The 20,692-nt window shown below is 51.2% G+C and overlaps 1 protein-coding gene across 1 annotated transcript; it reads left to right on the plus strand.

Annotated features, from left to right (window-relative positions):
• Nucleotides 1–2,056: 2,056 nt before the first annotated feature.
• On the plus strand, nt 2,057–19,353 carry DELE1 (DAP3 binding cell death enhancer 1). The gene is made up of 11 exons (XM_048320301.1): nt 2,057–2,544; nt 2,627–2,723; nt 2,846–2,966; nt 3,285–3,428; nt 9,869–9,924; nt 11,654–11,747; nt 12,464–12,606; nt 13,441–13,599; nt 14,466–14,558; nt 17,872–18,028; nt 18,940–19,353. Exons 1-11 carry the CDS (start codon nt 2,057–2,059, stop codon nt 19,188–19,190), a joined length of 1,803 nt encoding a protein of 600 aa, XP_048176258.1. The 3' UTR covers nt 19,191–19,353.
• Nucleotides 19,354–20,692: the final 1,339 nt, after the last annotated feature.

The following is a 20,692-nucleotide window of genomic DNA, read 5'->3' on the forward strand; positions in this document are numbered from 1 at the left end:
TGCAGCTGCTGGGGAATCCCCTCAACAGGAATCCAAACACACTAGCTCTGCTCTTGCCTTGCCAGTCACAGAAAAGACAGAGTATCACTCACCACCTGGCTGGGGACTTGAAAGGAAACCAGGACCAAAGCATTAAAAATTCAGTGATCAGCTGAGAAGACCTTGGATGAACCACTACCAACAAATGCAGGTTCATTTTTTGGAGCATTAATTAGTGGTATCAACCTGATGAGCAAGAAAATTAAGGCAAGATTATAGAGTGGAGATGCTGATATTTCTATTTTGCATGTAATTTTCATCCCCAAACAAACTGTAGTAGCTTAGCAAACACCAGTCTACTAACATGAGACAATTACAGACACATTTAGTGAAACAGGCAACTAAATGACTTTGTAATTACACTATTAAGCCAAATCTGGGGTGAAAAGGATAAAGGATTTGTGTCCCATATGACACTACCAAAGAAAAAAAAAAATACAAGCTGTGGAACACCAAGAGAAATTTTATAGTTTAAAGCAAGTGTTTAGGCTGATGAAGGAGAGTGATTATGGATCTTGTGGAAAGCCATACCTGGAATTAAACTAGCAGCCATTCAAGCATAAACCACAGCTAATACTGAACAAGAACTCTGAGCTCATAACAGGAATTACCAGCACAGAAAACACCATATTCCAGAAAGAGAGACAATTGCTGCAATGGCCAAGAATTTCTGTGCCTATGGAGCAAAGGAATAAACAAGAGAGTGTTCAGCTGGAATGAGCAGGGCAGTATTCCCACTCCTCATGGAAACCCAGGGTGAGGAGGACATGAAGATGATTTTTCCTCAGGCTGGCACAGCATGGCCCCTGTGGGGTGCAGCTCTGGGTGAAGAAAAGGCAACCACAGGAATCCTTCAGCACTCCCCACTATTAACGTGGTTCTTACATTTTGTCACCCCCAGGGCTCAGGGAACACTCACAGACACCCCAAAGCTGCAGGAACAACATGGGTATGACCAGTCTGGGGTGTGTCCCTATCCATGTTCCCCAGGAGGAATTATCCCCCCACGCCGAAGTACAGCAATCCCCAGGGACTCTCCCTGTTCTCCCAAAACAGGTTCTTTCCCTGGCGTGCAAGGGGCTGATCCACACAGAGTCGAGGTGTTTGATTTCCTGACAGTTCTGTGCAGAAAAGGGGGCTGGTGGCAAATCCCCAAAGCCAGCACAGCCACAACCAAAACTTGTCACTGTTTATACGTTTTAGCAAACAAAGGCATCCGTGCTCACTGGCTGCATGTCACCTAGTTCTCTTATTAATTAGTATTCTATCTTCTGTTGGTTAATGAGTCTCTCGCTTTTCATGCTAATTAGTCCCACTGTCAGTCCTTCTCTTCTTTTGGGTCAGTGGCTTCCTGGGCCATGGGTCAGTGGTTGTGACTTGCCCCTGCTGGAATTACCTTCTACCCAATCGGAGCTGATTTCAGCCCAGTTGCTGAGTTGGCTTTATCAGTTTCTTCCTTATCTCGTGGGTCCTGCCGAATGTCCTTGTGGTCTATAAATCCTGCATTGTGTCCACCATCAGTGGTACACCCATCTTCCCAAGCTTCTTCAACCTCCCTGGGGTCTGAGATCATCAAAACATGTCCAGCCCTAAACCTTCGCAAGGCCATTCCAAGTTATTTGTCCTTCTAACACTTGGACATCACTTGGAGCTTTTTAGGTGCTATTTGTTCCAGGGATTAAATCTCCCTTCTTGTTGGTGTGGCTTGAAAGCACACAAAGAACATCCTTTCGTAATTTTAATTTATTCCACATTTTACAACAATAAGGCAGCGCCCTGTTTCATAATCCCCCTCTCATTCCCTGTTACACTCTGGACAAACTGTTAACTCTTTCTGACTCTTGAAATATCAGCATCATCAGCAAGGTGATTCCACCAACAAGTAATCGGACTTCCGAACACCTGGACATCACGTAGAGCTTGTGAGCTGCTGTTTCACGGATAAAACCCCCCTTCTTTTTGACTAGGCTGGAAAGTATACCAAGATCAAACACCAGTGAACACGCTTTCCTCCGAAATGTTTCCCGTATTCCACATTTTGCAAACCACGACCCCCTCGGGCCCTCGGTGCCCCCTCAGCCCCGGCCGTGCCCACACGGGACCTCCCGCGGCGGGCGGCGCTCTCTGCGCGCTCCGTGGCGGCGGGGCCGCTCCAGCCGCGCTCTATGGCGCTGCTGCCGCTCCGTCCGCGCTCCATGGCGACCGCGCCGCTGTATCCCCGCTCCGCGGCGATGGTGCCGCTCCGCCCGCGCCGCCCGCCCGGCCCCGGCCGCCTGTAGCCGCCCTTGTTCCCGTTGTCCCGTCTGTCCTCGCTGTCCCCGCAGCCCCGGGCCGCCGTGCCCCCGCCGTGCCCGGCCGCCCGCCCGTCTCTATGCCCCCGCGCGCTGCTGGCGGGGCGGGCGGGATGTGGCGGCTGCTGCTGGGCCGGGGCCGCTGCGCGCCCACCCCCGCCCGCCCCGCCTGTGCCCCCGGGCTGGGCGGCGGCCGCGGCCACAGCCCCGAGCGGTGAGTGCGGCTCGGGTGTCCCCCGCCCCGGGGCCGCCGCCGCGGCCCGGCCTCACGGGGCCCGTGTGTGTGGTTGTTGCAGGGCGGCCGCGTGTCAGGATGGCCCGGAGCGAGGAGGACGGCGGCAGCCGCTGCCCGGCCTGGTGCCCCGCTACTCCGTGCGGGAGGCCGTCACCTGGGTGAGGAGCGGCGCCGGGGACACCTCGGGCGGGTCCCCGAACAGAGCCGGGGCCCAGGGGCCGGATGGGAGCGGGAAGAGGGAGCGGGGCTGCTCTCGCTGACTGTGCCCCCCTCTCCGCAGGGAGCCGTGGGCGCGCTGCTGCTGCAGCTGCTCAGGCAGATCGCGTGGCTCAGGTCGCTGCCGGACGCCAGGACAGAGAGAAGGCTTCCCCGGCTCTCCTCGCTGCCCACCCAGCCCACAGGTCAGCGGCTGTGGCCTGGGCAGGGCGGTGCGGGGCTGCCGGGTGGGATTCCTGCCTGTGGTGTGTTAACTGAGCCTGGAAGAGAGCTGGGAGAGGCTGAGAACCGCTCTCGGGCCCTGGGAAGAGTGTCAGGACAGTCTCTGCTTTTAAACGGCTTGGTGCAATCCCACTTTGTGTGCCCTTACCTTTGTTGTCCGTTCTGAATTCTGCTGCACGAACTTTCCTTCTGCTTGTCTGTGTGGTCAGAGGACACTGGGTACGTCCACAGACTGCCCTTGTCCCCCGAAGCAGACAGAGTTTTTGTGCTCTATATTACAGTGGTGACTGAAGCCTCAACCGGCTGTCCCAGCGAGCAGCTGGGCTCCCAGTTCCTGCAGAAAGCAAGTCCAGAGGCTGTACCAGAGAATTCATCCTCAGGCATCCCCTCAGGGGAAGGAGAGAGCCAGCCCTGGGCAGAAGCAGGTATGTGCCATGTGCTGCGGGGCAGGATACTTGTGGCAGAAGGACTTGGGAGTTCCCCCAAGGCAAGCTCAGGGCCAGGGAGTGTGCAGCCATTTATTGACACTTGAGGAGGCAGGTCAGAGTGGAAAGGCAGAATTTCAGAGGGATGAATCGGGAGTCAGAGACAGGAGGAAAAAACCTCCTGAAGGCAGAGACAAGGCTGTGCTGTAACTGCAGGTGACAATGGCCTTCCCAACCCTGCTCAGCCTTAGCAGACTGATTACAGCATCCAGTCCTGTTCTTTTGTTGTGGACAGATGTTTGCAGCCAGAAGGATTCAGGAGGATGCTGCACCAGTGATCTGGGACACTGGTGTACATGGCGTGAAACTAAAGGAATTATTCTCTTCCTGCAAGATGAGGATGCATTGCTGAGCTCTTATGCCATAGATAAGACAGTGGAAGAAGGTATCAAAGACATTATTAAAATGAGTTTTATAAAAATAGAAAGATAGACTCCAACAAAATTGAAGTCTCACCCAGGAAAGCGTGTCCTACATAGGGAATTTAAAGTCACACCAAGGAGGATCAGATGAGGCCCAAAAGTCACTAGATATAGAAACACTGATAATGGCCCCAGGAAAGTTGTTGGAAGCCTGCTGGAACAGGTGGCAAGGGGACAGCATTCAGTAATGGTGTAGAGAGGCACACAAGGAAACCAGCCACAGATGTTGGCTAAATCATAGGATCACAGACTGGGCTGGGTTGGAAAGGGAACTTAAAGCTCATCTTGTTCCCTGCAATGGGCAGGGACACCTCCCACTGTCCCAGGCTGCTCCCAGCCCCAATGTCCAACCTGGCCTTGGACACTGCCAGGGATCCAGGGGCAGTCCCAGCTGCTCTGGGCACCCTGTGCCAGGGCCTGCCCACCCTCCCAGGGAGGAATTTAAATAACAAAGGTGCTGCATAAAAGGTCAGAGCTGTTCCCCATTTTTTGCTTGCTTTCAGAATTTTGGCTTCCTTCTGTGCTGATTTCAGCCATGCCCATCACTGCTTATCAAACCATCTCCTGCCAGAGGTTACCATTCCCATCAGTTGGCAAATGGAGCATTTTGTTTCCATGTCTCCTAATTAACTCCAGGAAAACAGCCAGGTTAATTTACCTAAACTGCCAATCAGGCTGTTTAACCCATCTGCTTTAGCCTGGAGCACATTAAGAAGCACTCCAGCACTGGCAGGTGACTGGACACGGACCTCTGGGAGGAGTGGTGGGAAGAAGTGGAGACAGCAATGCCTCCAGTTGGCACAGCTGAACATCCTGGAGTGAATGTGTGTCTGACAAACAGCTCCCAGTGAGAGTCAACAGGAAGAGCTTTTAGGCAAACTGATAAATTGAACAGTGACAAGTCTCTAAGGCCACGTGGTCTTCATTCAGATGTTCTTCAGAAGCTGGGAAATCACTGAGCCTCCAAGGATGGTCTGTAATCCCATGCTCAAACCTGCTCTGTGACCAGGGGAATGAGCACTGACAGATTGCACAGCTTGGCTTTTAAAAAGGGGTGGGTGGGTGTTTGTTTGAGACACAGAACTGCAAAAAAGGTGATTCTGATTTGATAGAAACTCTGCTACAGGATAGAGGTGTCAGATGCTGGGATGAGTGGGCTGGGATCAAAGGTCTTGGAAGGATTTAGGAAGCCATTTCTCAGGCCAGCTTGCTCCTGTGCAGAGACTTGAGAGAGTTGTAAATCTATTAAGACTTCTTTGGAGAAGTCAACTGGCATGTGGAGCAAGATAATCCAGCTTTTAGCTTTCTGAAAACCATCCAGACAGGACCTAAACCAAAGCTATCTAAAGAATTAAAGCTGATGTGAGGGAACATGGAGGGGTTACTCTTGGGCTGGTAACTCCTTAAAGCACAGGAAAGTTTCCACAGTGGAGAGCCATTACTGCAGGATTCCCTTGTCCTTTGCTAAACCTCTTCTGTTCGGCACAGTCAGCAGTGATTTGGAAAAAAGAGGTGACGAGTGAGGCAAGAGAAGCAGCAAATGGTACAAAATTATTCAGGACAGTCAAATCTGAAAGTCACAGGCAAGAACTGCACAAGAGCTAAAGCCAGGGTAATCCCCAGGTGGGTTAAGCGAGTGTACACAAGGGAGTGTGGCTGTAAATACACATGCAGAATGAGCAGTGTCAAATTAATAATTGTCTTGCAGAGGGAACATTTAAAGTCACTGTGGATGTGCTTTTGATAAGGTTAAGTCAGTGCTCGGCAGCAGTGAGGCCAATTAAATGTTAATTATGGTGAAGGAAGGAACTGAGGACAAGGCAGTGCCGAGGGTTCGTGTGAGTCTGGGATGCAGCCACGTCTTCAACACTTAAGGAAAAGACAGTGTCTGAAAAACAGGGACAAAACTGCAGAGAAAAGATGACAAGGAGACAATTACATCCAAACAGAGACTGACTCTTCAACTTAAGAAAAAGAAGTGACAGAGAATGTGCTGGTGCTCTGTGAAACTAAAAGTGTTGAGAGAAATGGAATGGGGACCATCTCTTTCATAATCCTCATATTAAGAGGCAGCACAGAAGGGTCAGGTAGCAAGTTTGGAAAAAAGCAAAAGGCATTTTGTGTTTGGCCAGTGCCCAGGGAAATTGTGGTACTCTCTGCTACAGGCCAGAAGTACAAGTGGGTTCCAGGAAGTGATTAAAGTAAAATTACACACTGAAATTAGACTTAATTGGTCCAGCCAAGCCTCCTGCTCAGATCACAGAACAGCTGATTGCTGGAAAGTTCTGCCAGGGAGAGCGTGACTTTATAATCCCTGCTCCTCACCCTTCTGCCCAAGCATCTCCAACTGTCACTTGTCAGAGATAATATATGTCAGAAATAATTTGATTTTGCTCCATACATAAGTCCTCAGGTTACATTCCACGTTATGCTGTGCATCCATTTTGTGGGAATTTATGGAGAAAAGTCAGGGGGAAGAGATTTGGTAATTTGCACTGAAGAGCCTGACAAAATGCAGGGTTTTGTCATGTGAGAAGTCCTGGGAATCTTTCCGTGGAGAGTGAAGCTTGATGATCCCATTCTTTCGCTACATTTTGCTTTCCACAGAAGAACCTGCCTGAGGTACAGGATTTTTCTTTTTTTCCTGGTGTTTAGCCACTGAAGGAGGGTGAGCCTGGCAAAATGAGGATGCAGCAGGAAGCTGGGGAGAGCAGAAGGAAGGGAAGGACAGACGCCTGGCAGATGATGCAGGGGAATCTGGTAGCAAAGTCTTGCCATGAGAGAACAGCCCTCGGAGTGGAGCAGAATGTACCTTCCCTGCTCCAGTTTGCTGCTGCCAGCAATGGCAAGGGATCTTCTGGAGAGAATTCCATGTCCTTACCCTTTCTCTGGGTGTTCAGCTCATTGCCAGACTTGCTGGTGCTGGTCTCCCTGTACAGTGACAATCTGCTGTTGCTGTGGCAAAGATCTGTGTGATGGATCCCAACATCCCAGCTTTCCACAGGAGCCATTCCAACTTTAACTGAGCACAATAGGATAAAAATCTCCTTTGTTTAAAAGGAAAACGTCAGGAAATTAACCTAAAACTTGCCTTCAATAGCATTCTGGATATTGCTACCAGCAAGTCCTCAGCTCTGTGTTCACATCTTATTTTTTTCTGTGCAATTCCTGCCTCACTCAGAGGCTTTTTGCTGGAAGTTAAAGGCACAGAGTGAGCAAGCAGGTGATTACAGCCAGTCTCAGTGTTACAGCAGCTGAATGATGCCCTGGGGACTTGTATTTTACCCCTGGCAGAACTGTAAAATTCGTTATTTCAATTCTGAGATCACAAACATTGCAAAAGTGTGTTTTCATTTCAAAGCACAATGAAACCAATTGGAAACAGTGAAATTTTCCATGAGGCAGAAATGCTGGATTTTGGCCAGCTCTTGTTGTGACTTCATTCTTGTGGATGTTTTGGGATGAGCAATCTAGGCTGTCTATGAGAAGATTATTAATTCCTCATTTGGAGCTAGCTGTGAGCAACACTTGATTAGTCCAGGATGAACAGTGGGGAAAGACAGAAATATTTATTAACTGCTGAAGATGTGAGCATTGGGCATCCAGAACGCTGAAAGCTGCAGGATTGCATGGAAAAAGGGATGGGCAGTCACATTGGAAAAAGGGATGGGCAGTCACGTTGCATCATAGCTTGGGTTTGAAGAAGTAGAAATAAAGTTGCACAGACAATTCCAGCTGTGTTATTCCCATCTTTTAAACAACCTGACGAATAATTTAGCTTGCCCAGCCTCAAAGGTGATTCTGAGGGAATTCAGGTCTCCCAGAGCAGCTGTGGCTGCCCTGGATCCCTGGCAGTGCCCAAGGCCAGGCTGGACATTGGGGCTGGGAGCAGCCTGGGACAGTGGGAGGTGTCCCTGCCGTGGCAGGGGTGGGGCTGGGTGAGCTTTAAGGTCCCTTCCAGCCCAAACCATTCTGGGACTCTCTGATCCTTCAGGAGCTGGGGCTGGGTGTCGGGATCAGTTGATCCCTGGGTTTTCTTCCAGGTGTTCTCTGGGATTGGTAACCCTACTGTGGGGAGATTGGAGTGAGGAGGGGTTTCCAGTGCTAGAGGGGCACAAGGTGCTTCTGCAGGCTGGCAGAATTCAGAATTAGTGGCTGTTTATTTTTCATGCTTCAGTGGTTTGTCCAAATTACAACATTTTCACAGTAAACGAGGAGTCTCTGATTTAGGAGTAGACATCTGTGCAAAATGTACAGTTTCTTGAAAGTGTGCATTTACTAATGCTGTTTAAACAAGTAGTGGGAGAATTCTTAATACAGCCCATTTTTTCCGTGGGATTTGCAGTTGTATGTGTGGCAAAAACCCAAATTACATCACGAGGGAGATACATGATAGAGCCTTACAGTGAGAAATATCAGATAATTTGACGCCTGCTCTGCAAAGAAATGGAAAGCACAACTAATAAATTCACAGATTATACTACTTTTGGTGGAATGATGCATAGAAATCATGTTTGCCATAGTGATCTTGCTTGTTGGGTGAGTGGGGCCTGTTCAGATAACACACATTTGCATTCAGCCGGGGGGGAATTGTTTGTTTGGGAATAATGAGGCTGCAGCTGGCACACAGGGCACAGCTCCTGCACACTGTGCCACAGTCAGGCACTGCAAGGAGCACTCCTGCCTGGTGCACACCTCATTGCTGCTGCTTGTGGGGCCAAACAGTGCCAGGAATCAAGGAATCAGGCCCTAAAAGGACATTTTTTTTCGCTTGTGTTGGCTCCCACACAGCTTGAGAGGGAGGGCACAGCTACTCCTGCTGTGAGCAGCTCTGGCTCGCAGTGATCCAGGCTCCAGCACCTGGAGTTAAATGTCCCATGGGATCCAGCTGCTTGTGGTGGTCCAGGTTAAAAATGCTTGGCCTCAGGCTGTCTGTTCTCTTCGTGGAGGTCATTGTCCTCTTAGAGTGGCTGGAGTAAGTGCCACTGTAACCTCTGCCAGTTCTGCTCTGAGCAGGGTGCCTTAGCTTGTGCTGGAGCTGCTCTGTCAGATAATTCTGATTGGAACTGGTCACACAGTGCTGAACTGGCTGTCCCAGTGTACCTGAGAGGGCAGGGATGAGCTGGGGGAGCAGAGGGGGCTGATAACCTAAGCCTGCATCTGATGCAGCCTGATAGCAGGGCTGATCATCCCCTGGCAGAAGCAGAGCTGTACCCTGCAAGGAAATTACCTGGAGAAGGAGCTAAGGAGGCAGCATCTCAGCTGAGGGCAGGTGTGATGCTCTGGGCAAGCTGGGAGCTGCAGCACAATTCTGATCCAGGCAAACTGGGCGTGAGGAGGCAATGTCACCCTTCCTGTGACACTGCTGAGAGGGGCTGCCCCTCAGGAACAGTGTTGGGAATTCAGGAACAGTAGCAAAAAGTCATAAAATTAACCAAGGCTGGCAGAAAAGTGCTGCAGTTGAAAGACTTGAATGGTGCAGTCTTTTTAGAATCACAGACAGGAATCAAGAGGGGCTGATTAGTCGTGTCAGGACTTTCAAAAGCAGGAATTGGCTTTTTAGTAAAGAAGAAAAAACCTAGAAGAGCCAGTGCCTGTGAGCAGAAACCCAGAGTAGAAGTACTTTAATTTGAAATGAAGCACAGGGGTTTAAAGCAGTGATTATGAGTTACTGGAACACACATTTAGGAGAAGCAGGAGATTCTCTACTTTCAGTGTCTTCAGATCAAAACCAGGGGCCTTTCTGGAGGAGCTGGCCCCACAGGGCTGGATTCCTGGGGCACGTGCTTGCTCTTGCTCCAAAAGTCAGATTAGTTGGGATTCCTTCTGTTCCTGATGTCCCTGGCTGGATGCAAGATCAGCCCTTCAGGAAAGAGCTATGGAATAGAGAAGGTGGGAAGAGGCAAAGATGCAGCATTGCTTAACCTTGCTTTTTTGTTGGTTTTTTTGTTAATGCAGGGGAGTTCCAAATCCCTGTGAGCTCCAGGGTGGGGCCAGTTCTCCACAGTGCAAAGGTATGGTTTGATTTTCTACCCTTTGTGTCTGCACCTTCCCTGCAGGAACTCATCCCAGAGCTGCTCCAAGCACAGCCTGAGCAACACTCACACACAAGACTGGAAAAAAAAAAAGGGAGATGGGATATACTGGCATCTGCTTTAGAGCAGAATTCCAGGATTTACAAACTGACATCCCCATCCTTTCAGGTATCAGTGTGACAGGACTGCTGGCAGGGAAGCACTGAAAGAAGATGGGGAAAAACACCAAACCAAGCAACCAAATAAAAAAACAAATTCAGCAGCACCAGTGTGCTCCTGTGTATTTGCATTTTGATGCAATCTTTCACTAGGTGATTACATGCTGTTGCTATTTTGGTGTTTACCAGACAACCCATGACTGGGGAAGGTGGTGTCACTCCTCCAAACGCTGCGAATCAGGGCTGGCTCTTGTCTGTTAAAGAGGGAAGCACTTGGGGCTTGAAGAGAGTGCATCAGCTCGAGAGTCACAAGGCCATAAATTATATTATTGTTCTTGTTGTGATTAAACCTGCCAATTCTTTCCAATTCACATCTTAGATGCAGATAATTCCCTTTTTAAAAAATCGGTTGAGCAATTGCTCAAGGACACTGTGAGCAGAGAGGAGGCAAATTCAGTTTTTAGCAGCGCGAGTTCCTGCAAAGGGCACCAGGGAGGCATTTGCTTGATCTGCTGGGGGGCTCAGCGTGGATCTCCCCATCCTGGGATGTGCCACTTGTGCAGGGCTGTAGGAAGGGCCTGGAGCTGGGTCCTAGGTCATGGAGCAGCTCAAGGAGGGGCCTTGGTCCCTGTCTTGGCCTCTTGGGAGTAGCCCCGAGCTCAGCAGTGGAGCTGGGTGTGTGTGCCAAGGGACGTTTTCCCAACTTCCCTGTGTGCACTGAGCTCTGCTGCCACTCGATGGCACTCGGGGTGTGCAGCTGGGCTGGGCTGGGCTGAGCCCCTCTGTTCATCACGAGGAGGAAAGGAATTGTCTGTGCCCTGCAGGGTTTCAGCAGCCCTGGGCAGAGCTCAGTCCAGCTGAGGGGTGAGCTCAGCCAGAACTGGGTAAAGCACATGCAAAGGTGTGAGGGTGTTTTGTGTGTGGGCACGATGTGGAACAGGGAACAAGGGGTAATGTTATTTTTGGAGGGGGGAGTTATCTTAGAATCATGGAATATCCTGATTTGTAAGGGATCCACAAGGATCAGTCCCAGCCCTGCACAGACCCCCCAGCAACCCCACCCTGTGCACCCCTGGCAGCTCTGGCAGCCTCGGGGCCGTGCCCATTCCCTGGGGAGCCTGGGCAGTGCCCGGCACCCTCTGGGGAAGAACCTTTCCCTGCTCTCCAGCCTGAGCCTGCCCTGGCCCAGCTCCAGCCGCTCCCTGGGTGCTGTCCCTGGCCCAGGAGCAGAGCTCGGAGCTGTCCCTGCGCTGCCCTGGGCAGGAGCTGCAGACTGCTCTGAGTAGGATCAGGTATTTGCTGAATTCTGAAAGGTCTGATGATGCCTGAGAGGCTGCACCAAGCTCCTTGGCCAGCCCAGTGTCTGTACAGCTTCCCCAACGAGGTGGCTGTGTAGGACAGGGAGGTTTTTGTGTGGACACATGACATCACCCTCCTGGTGACTGTACCACAATACAAACAGGTCTCACTGCTTGGTTTCCAAGCAAGAATCTCCTCTAGGATTGATATGACTTAGCTGTCTTTAATAGCTGTTTTCTTTGACTCCTCAGGGTGACCCAGCTCAGCGAGGGCATTTAGAGGAAGCCGCTTTCCAATTGCAGCAGATTTTCCGAATTGATATTTCCATTGCATTGAATATCCTCGGTAATGGGAAGTTGGTTTTGTTTTGCCCTTAAACCACAGGTTTCTCATTTTGGAGGACCTCCAAATGGTTGCAGGTCTTGCGCGAAGGCAGGGATGGCAAATACCCAAGCTGAAGCCTCCTTTCAGCAATTTTAACTGTGCTTGGAGAGATTTATTGCCCTTTGTCCTATCATGCCACCTGATTTACCTCAGCATATTTCAATCCAGGCTTGCTTGAAGCCTGCACTGTTGTCCTGACATCTGTAGTTGGAAATTAAGCCATCTCTGTCTTTTTTGCAACATAAGATGTCATATCCTTGTATCCTTCTTTTATTGTCTGAGCTCACAGCTTTCCTGGCAAGCTGAAAAAGCAATTGCAGGATTGCAACTCTAAGAAAAGCAGAAGGAAGATGCAATGATCTAAGAAAAGTCCCTGCCCTATATACACCACTAGTTGCAGCACTGAAAAGCAAGTTGTTTCTGTGTGAGCCATACGCTGTGTTAGCCTGTGATCCCTCTCTGCCACAAGCCTAGAAAAATCCCTAAAATGCAGTGTTGCCATTTTTCTTATGGAAACCGTGGAGTGAGGGTTGGTGAGCCAGCTGGAAGTGGCCCAGAGCGCTTGGCGTGAGCCAAGGAAGGCCCAGTGGCTGTGGGGGAGGTTGCTGCATTGGAGGCTGGGTTGTGGCCCTGTGCTTTTCCCTGTTTTCCCTGGCTTTAGGCTGTGTTTTCCTCAGGGATCGAGAGCATGAGGGCGGGGCACTGCCGGGTGGCCTTCACCTGCTTCAAGCTGGCGGCGGATCGGGGCTACAGCAAAGCCCAGTTCAACGTGGGGCTGTGCTACGAGCACGGCAGGGGCACGGAGAAGGACTTGGAAAAGGTACCCAGGGCCTGTGGGGTGGGGTGTGGGCAGCACACACCAGGAGAGGGCTCTGTGCTGGGTGCTCGTTCTTTTACATGGGTGGGAAAGTCATGGAATATCCTGAGCTGCAGGGAACCCACAGGGAGCATCCAGCCCAGCTCCTGGCCCTGCACAGACACCCCAACAACCCCACCCTGGGCATCCCTGGCAGCGCTGTCCAAACGCTCCTGCAGCTGTGGCAGCCTCGGGGCTAGGACCATTCCCTGGGGAGCCTGGGCAGTGCCCCAGCTCTGAAGACTGGGTAGAAAATGCTGGAAATAATAAAAATTGCAGCTTTGCAGAGCTGCTTTCAGTGTCACCAGTCCCCTCAGAGAGGTGCTCTGAGTTCCCCTTTCCCACAGCCTCCGAGGGTTCTCCAGGTGCACAGGCTGTGCTACCAGCACCCAGCGGGGTTCCAAGGAGAAACCTGTCATGTTGCTGTATTTAAGACACCACTGCACATCCCAGGGCTTCTCAGATCTCCGCTTTGGCTCCTGTAACTCCAGCCTGCCACCTAGTGCAAGCTGGCCAGCAGCTGCTGGAGCTGGGAAGAGCAGCAAAGGTAGCTTGGTTTGAGTCATTGTTGGCCCAGTGCCCCCCCTTCAGCTCAGGGAGTTTGAGTGGAGCAGGCAGCGTGGTTCCAGGGCTCTGGGGTGGTCACAGTCCACTGTCTGACCTAACCCAGCTGATATTCTGATTGTGGGAGGGCTCTGGGGAGGGATGCAGCTTGTGATGGGTCTAGACAGAGAGGTGAAGCTTGAAGGGAGCCACGTCACGTTCAGGGCAGGCATTACCTGGGTTTCTCTTTCTCAGGCAGGTTTTTATTACTGCCAGGCAGCCAGCAGCTGTCACCCCATGGCCCAGTACCGCTACGCCAGGTACCTGCTCCAGCACGGCCCTGGCAGCCACTGGGACGGGCATCACAAGGCTGTGGCGCTCCTGGAGCAAGCAGCGGTGGCTGGTGTTACAGAGGTTGGTGTCCACAGCATGGCAGGGCAGAGGAGAGAGCCAGCAGAGAGCCCTGACTGATGGGCTGGAGCCACAGCCTAGAAAGCAGCATCTGTGGCACTGCAAGGAAAAGCTTTCCGATGTATTTATCCCTGCTCACAGCAGGGGGGTTGGAACTAGAGGATCCGTAAGGTCCCTTCTGACCCAAGCCATTGTCTGATTCTCTGTTTACATTCCTGGCAGTGTCTGGGAGACAGCCCTGCCTGCACACGGGAGCCACTGTGCCACACTGTTGTTAATGTGGCTCTTGCATTAAACTTGTGGCTTAGGAGAGCTGACCTGTGGTTGAAAACACAGCTCAGTTTTCATCTCCTCTCAATTCCAAGAGTGCAGGTCGCTGTGCTGGAGGAAATTCCAGTGCTTGAAGCAAGAACAGATCCTCATTTTGTATCTGTGACTTTCTGAGATGACTCATCTGTGCAGATCTGTGTATCCTGCCCTCCTTTCCCTCTCCAGGAGATGCATTTAGGCGTGTGCCATCTTGTCCTGGGAATGCCAGGCTGGCAGTGCCTGTGCCTCCTGGAGCACACTGCCCCAGTGGTGCATCTGCTGGATCTTAGGGACAGGTCATGAGTGGGAGCCATTCCCTGGCTCTGAGTCCCACAGGGAAGTTTGAAATGATACTCTGGGTCTCAAATGTGATTTCTTTGTGTTTACCATGTCCTGCTGATTTTTCCTAGGGCAGCCCTGCTTCTCCCAGCAGCCCCTGCACAGGCAGGCTCCTTACCACACTGCCACAGTAACCCCAGCATTTGAGCAGCTTGCAAAATGAGTAAAAGAACGGAGTAATTAAAATCCTGGCTGATCTGGACCGTGTGGTTTTGTTGCAGGCACAGGCTTATCTTGGAGTGTTCTACATGAGGGGGCTGCAACCACAGGAGAAGAAAGGTCTGAAGTACCTGCTGCTGGCAGCAAACAGTGGTGTGAGTAATCCCTCTGCCAGGGATTGTCCTCAGACTGGGATCTGCAGGTGGAGGATTTCAGGGTTTCTTGGAAATGGGAGCGAGTGGCAGGATTTTACTGCACAGTGGAAAAGGACAGAGTGGCCTTGGTGCCTCTTGGAGAGGAGACAGGCCCTGGGCACAGACCCTACAGAACACAGAGGCAGAGGCAGCCCTGTTGGGCTGGAGGAGTTCCTACAGCACCAGGGCCTGTATCCAGCTTCCAGAATTGTACACGTTTCCCATTATGGAGCATCAACACCCTCTTCAGTCAAAATCTTTCACTACTGCATCACTTTGAGAACTTTGTTGTGTCTGTCTCAAATCTATGCTTCAAAATTGGCCCATTGTTTCTTTCCTTCTGTAGAGAGGATGAAAAGACTATTTCTGGATTTATTTTTTAATTCAGGCACCTTTAACATATTTAAACACTTGAATCTCCGTGCAGCCTTCCCCCATTGTTGCTGTTTCTTTTCACAGGTTGTGTTAGATCCCCAAGAATCTTCTTGCTTGCACTTTCTCCAAGTGACCAAGGCTTCTCTTTTTCGAAAGGCAGTGCCATGATGTGGGCACAGCACTCTCCTCAACCCCCACCAGCATTTAGAGGAGCAGAAGGGAGGATCCCATGTCTCGCAGCCAGGTTTCTGCATCCCACAGTTCTGTTTCTTTCCAGCACTGCGACATTGTCCCCTTGTTTTCAGCTGCATTGTAATGGCTGGGGCTTTTTTTCTGAAGAACTTGTTCATTTTAACTTCAGTTCCCACAGCTTTTGTGCAAGGGAAAATAATGAATAGCTACTGCCTGTTCTGCTGGCTAATAGTTCTGGTCGTGGTGCCCTTTAGTGTGTCCTCTCTGAGTCATTTCTTTCGCAGGCTGCACAGTGCTGGTTTAGTTTGTCTCTCCGTGTAGTTAAGCTGTTCTACTTTGCTTGTCAGTCTTCTCTCCATTTTTCTAATTCTCCTTTGACCATTTTAAGATGTTTGGACTAAAAGTGGACTCGGGATGGATGTATGCCATGGATCTCACATAATGAGATCCTCTGCTTTGTTCTGCATTCCCTTCCACTGATTCCTAATGCTGCTTGCCCTGTGCCTGACACTGAGCGGTGATGAGCTGGTCTCAGGGAATTCTCACAGTGTGATACCCAAATTTCTTGCTATCAGCACTGCTTTGCAATTTGGCAATACTGTTTCCTTTGTCATTGTGTTGCCCACTCCTCAGTCATGTGAGATCTTCTTTAATTAATTCTTTATAGTGAGTTTGACCATTTCGATTGGCATAACATCACTGTAAACTTTGCCACTTGGGTTTTCACCCTCTTTCCAGAATGCAGACACTGTCAGTCTGGTGGGACGGGGCCTGACTTGCCACAGCAGCTCAGACATCACAATACACAGTATTTAGTTCCAGATCTGCTAAGGGTCTCTCCTAAGATGCATCACTGGCTCCTTTTTTCCAGCCTGGAGTCAGATGTTTATGCTGAACAGTATCACACTGAGTTACCCCGTTAAATAGATGATTGTCATTTACTGGTAATGCCTTAACAACACAAAATCTGTCAGGTAGCTGCAGGTCCTGGGGTGCACCCCTGGCATGCTTTGGTCCCAGCCATGGCAGTTCTCAGACCCCAGGCATCCTTCCCCATCTCTGTTGCTCAGTGGATGCTGGCTGTGGATGCTGCCTTGAGGGCAGGCTGATCCTGGGCTCCCTGGGATGTACCCATTCTCCTGGGAGAAGGGCTCCAGAGACAGGTTCACTTCCATTACCCTGGAGTTGGAATTTATGTTTAGGTGGCTGAAAGAACGCTGGGTATGGATGAAGCAAGGACAGAACCGTTTAGTGCAACTCCAGAAAAAAGGAAAACAGCACAAGAAGTCTTGGATTCAGCGTTTCTTTGGTCGTTCCTCTCTGCTAGAGCCAAGCAGGGAACTCTGACAAGTGTTTTTCCAACACCGTGTTCTACTTTGGTTCCCACTTTTTATCCTCCCTTATTTCAGACGTGCAGCCACAGAATACAAACCCCTATTAAAGAGCTTTCTTGGAGAACTGAGCCTGACCTCCAGGTTTCCAAGGGTGTCGCAGTCACTTCTGCCGTGCTAATTTGGGGATCTCCTCTCGCTGCAGTCGTGGCTCTGAGGCGCTCATCCTGTGAGAGATGGAGCTGCAGTACTCCTGATTGAACCCTATCTCTTGTCACAGCTGAAGTGCCAATCCTTCAATGTGTTTATCTCATCTCTAAAGGAGTTTATTGCTGTCATAAACTCAGACTTGCAACATTTTGCAAAGCACCCACTCACTGAGTTCTTCACTTGCCTCTACCAGCTACATCCCAGACAGCAACACTTGCAATATGTTCTTCTCTCGTCGCTTTATTAAAACTTGATACTTACTTGAGGGTTTTTTTTCTATTTCTTTCTTCTTTCTTTTTTTTTGTTTTTTGCAAAGCCTTGGTTAGATCATGTTTCTGGCAGTCACACTCCTCAGGTTGCTCTGCTGGCTTTGTTGCTGAAAAGATCTGTGTGACCACGAGTCTGTGCAGTCTTTTCAATGTCTTCAGGAGCTCTCCTGCTATCTGAGACCCTTTGCCTCCCATTGGATCTCAGAGATAAAGTGCACAGCTGACACATAAACATGTCATGGGTTTGGATTTAGCTTCACTGCAGTGACAACCTTTGCTTTCCCCTTCATTCCCAGCAGTTACGTATGTCTGAGTGGTTCAGGTGCTTTTTCTCTAGTGCATATTTGCTTCATTTACCTCATTTCTGCTGCCTGAGATTTCTTCTGGAATAGAATGAGGTGGGGCTGAGCAGGAGAGTGCTGCACTGTTGTGTTAAAGAGCAGTCTCCCAGCCCTTGGCAGCAAGTACCTCTGTGCCAGTTGTGATGTTTTTACAAGACTTGGGCTTGAACTGTCGTAGGGCAGTCCCAGGGCGTGCTCGGAGTTTGGGTGGGATCAGGATGTGGTGCAGTCAGGGCTGCCCAAGACACCTCAGCTCTGACCTCTGAGACAGCTGGGATGCTCTGCAGAGCCAGCTGCTCCTTTGTTCCCCTGACACAGCCCTGGGTGTTGAAGGGAAATCAGTGCATTTAATTGGAAAGGGATAGGAAGGAGCAGAGTCAGAGATTGTGCTTCTCTCCAGGAGGCTGAATTACTGAAGATACAAACTGAGGGATGGAGGGGTAAACTTAAGGAGGTGACCAAGGATAGAGCAGTAAACCCTAAAGAAGGTGTTAAAGACTCTCTGTTTCCTTCCCTGTGCTGTTGTCACTTGTCCCTGTGTTGGTTGCTGTGCCAGGATGCCCAGAGCAGGTACCACGTGGGCGTTTGCTACGAGCAGGGCCTGGGAGTGCAGCAGAACCTGGCGGAAGCACTGAGGCACTACCGGCAGTCGGCAGCTGCTGGGAACAGGCAGGCCCGGGAGAGACTGCGGGCGTGGGAGCAGGAGCTGCAAGGTACCAGGGGCAGCAGGGCACCAGGGGCTGCGGGACTGCCTGGGGGAGTGACCCCGTGAAGGTGGGGCCTGTATTGCCAGAGGAGGGGTTGCACAGGGCCACGGCACAAAGGAGTTCTTTGTACTGAAGGGAAGGCACCACTTTTCCTTCTTAGTTCTTTCCACTTCTTAGCAGCTCTTTCCAGTCCTGCTGAAGTGGATCAGCGGTTCCCATCGTATGATGGGTCACAGAATCATTTCTGTTGGAAAGACCAACCGTGTCCTGGGGGGCACCAGGCCCAGCATCACCAGCCGGGCCAGGGAGGGATTGTCCTGCTCTGTTCTGCACTGAGGCAGCCTCACCTCCAGTCCTGGGGGCAGTTCTGGGCACCACAATACAAAGAAGCCATTAGAGAGTGTCCAAAGGAGGCCTCGAGGGTGGGGAAGGGTCCGGAGGGGAAGCCTTGTGAGGAGCAGCCTTGTGAGGAGCAGCTGAGGGCGCTTGGTTTGTTCTGCTGGAGAAGAGGAGCCTGAGGGCAGAGCTCATTGTGGTTTTCAGTGTTCTCCGGAGGGGCAGCACGGGAGCAGCTCCAAGCCTTGCTCCCTGTGACCAAGGACAGGACCTGAGGGAGTGGCTGGAGCCATGTCAGGGCTGGTTTAGGTTGGATACCAGGAAAAGGTTTTTGAGCCAGAGGGTGGTTGAGCAGTGGAACAGGCTCCCAGCACAGTGGTTACAGCACCAAAGCTGAGTTCAAGAAGTGTTTGGACAACGGTCTCAGGGAGGGTGGGATTGTTGGGGTGTCTGTACAGGGCCAAGAGTTGGACTAGATGATCCTTAGGGGTCCCTTCCACCTCAGGATATTCTGTGATTCTGTGGTTGAATGATCAAGCCCATGACAGTGTCATTAATACCTTGTTTTTCTCTACTTCCAGCTGGGCACACAAAGCATCCCTTCCCTTCGGGATTAAGAGCCTCATCCTCCAGCCCCAATTTCTGGACTATTGAGCCTGCAGGTCTCCACAGCACCCAGCCAGGACAGTGTGCCCTACCCCTGCCCCACTCGTGGAGCACAGACAGGCTGCACGTGATGCTGCTCAGCAGTGCGGGATGGAGCCGTGCCTTCGGAGCCAGGACAGTGCCAGTGGAGCTGCGGGGCTGGGAGCCCCAGCACTGCTGCCAGTAGAGCAGGCAGTAAGTGAGACAAGCAGGCAGAGGGCAAGGCAGCCTTGGTGTGGATGGCAGCAGGCTGGCAGTGAGTGGGAAGAGAAAGCTTTCTGTTCATGGAACAGGAGGCATTTTTAAATCCCTGGGGTTTGAGAATAAACGTCGTCATGTCTCCTACACCACCAAGTCCTCCGCTCCTCTTACCTTCCACACAGGGACGTTGCTTCTGCACCTGCATTTCCATATGAGAGCCATGCACAGACTCCCACCATGCCACTGGCACAGGGTGCCCAGAGCAGCTGGGGCTGCCCCTGGATCCCTGGCAGTGCCCAAGGCCAGGCTGGACACTGGGGCTTGGAGCAGCCTGGGACAGTGGGAGGTGTCCCTGCCCATGGCAGGGGTGGCACTGGATGGGCTTTGAGGTCCTTCCAGCCCAAACCATCCTGTTCTGCACCACAGTGGTGTGATCTGGGGTTGTAATTCCAGTAGCCCTGCATGTCTTGCTCATGGTCCCCCAGGAAGGTTTACAAGCCACCATATGGGGACATTAGCAAGTTACCCTGGGATTGGCCTGGCCCTCTCCCTCTGAGGCAGTCTGCTCTCTTCAGGGCAAGTCCCTACAGTGCCCCTGCTACAGCACAGTCTGGGCTGGCTCTGTGTTGCCATTAGGGCACTTTAATCTGCTTGCAAACCTGGGCAAGCAAGAGAGTGAAGTCTCATCATTAGGACACAGTTTTTTATGGGATGTGACAGATCCACCTGTACCAGCGAGAGTGACAGCTGTCCCTGGCCATCCTGCACCGTGCCAGTGTCCTTCTGTCCCCACCTGCAGCCCTAGCAGTGAGCTGCTCCTATGGGCACACCTCTCTGAGACACAGTGAGCAAGGTTTGCTTCAAAATTCATCCTGTCCCTGTTTGCTGAGCACGCCAGCTCATTTTCAGCAGAGTGGATAAGGGATGCTCCCAGCGGGAAGGCACCACTGGCAGGCAGCAGCAGCAGGCAGCTGGTGTGATAATTTCTTCCACTGGGGCAGCTGAATCCGGAAAAAGGCATTTGTTCACACCAGTTTAAACTGGTTCAAGGGCATCTGTGCAAACTGTCCAGCTTCCTGTGGCCGTGGTGCTCTGGTGCTGATCAGGCTCCACAAACAAAGGCAATGGCCCCATCCTGAACTTCTCCATGCAGCAAGGGAGGGGCACAACCACCCCTCAATACATCTGATTGTTCTTCTGGTCTGCTCTCTCCTTCTGCTCAGACCAAACTTTCTTAGACCATTTCCTTTATCAAGCAGGATACAAGTAGCAGGAAATTCCTGGGGTGGATTTCCTATGCTGTGATAATCCAGAGTGTGCTTACGCTGTGGTCGGGATGGGAGAGGGGCTGGGGGGACTGAAAGCAGTTTGCAGAATCAGGAAACAGGACCAAGAGGGAGGAATTTGTCTCCTTTTAAACCTGCTTGTTATAAGGTATTTTTGTGTATGGATTGTCCTCTAGCAGGCACATCAAAGCAACTTTGCAGA

Source organism: Corvus hawaiiensis, chromosome 15, assembly GCF_020740725.1.
Source record: "Corvus hawaiiensis isolate bCorHaw1 chromosome 15, bCorHaw1.pri.cur, whole genome shotgun sequence".
Classification (NCBI taxonomy): Eukaryota; Metazoa; Chordata; class Aves; order Passeriformes; family Corvidae; genus Corvus; species Corvus hawaiiensis.

What these genes read in the sequence shown, in the direction of transcription:
- DELE1 (XM_048320301.1), top strand. Translation starts at nt 2,057, where the DNA reads ATGTTTCCCGTATTCCACATTTTGCAAACCACGACCCCCTCGGGCCCT. An exon ending in GCTGCCCACCCAGCCCACAG is followed by an intron (nt 2,967 to 3,284) that starts GTCAGCGGCTGT and finishes TCTATATTACAG; the next exon opens with TGGTGACTGAAGCCTCAACC. An exon ending in GTGGGAGCAGGAGCTGCAAG is followed by an intron (nt 18,029 to 18,939) that starts GTACCAGGGGCA and finishes CTCTACTTCCAG; the next exon opens with CTGGGCACACAAAGCATCCC.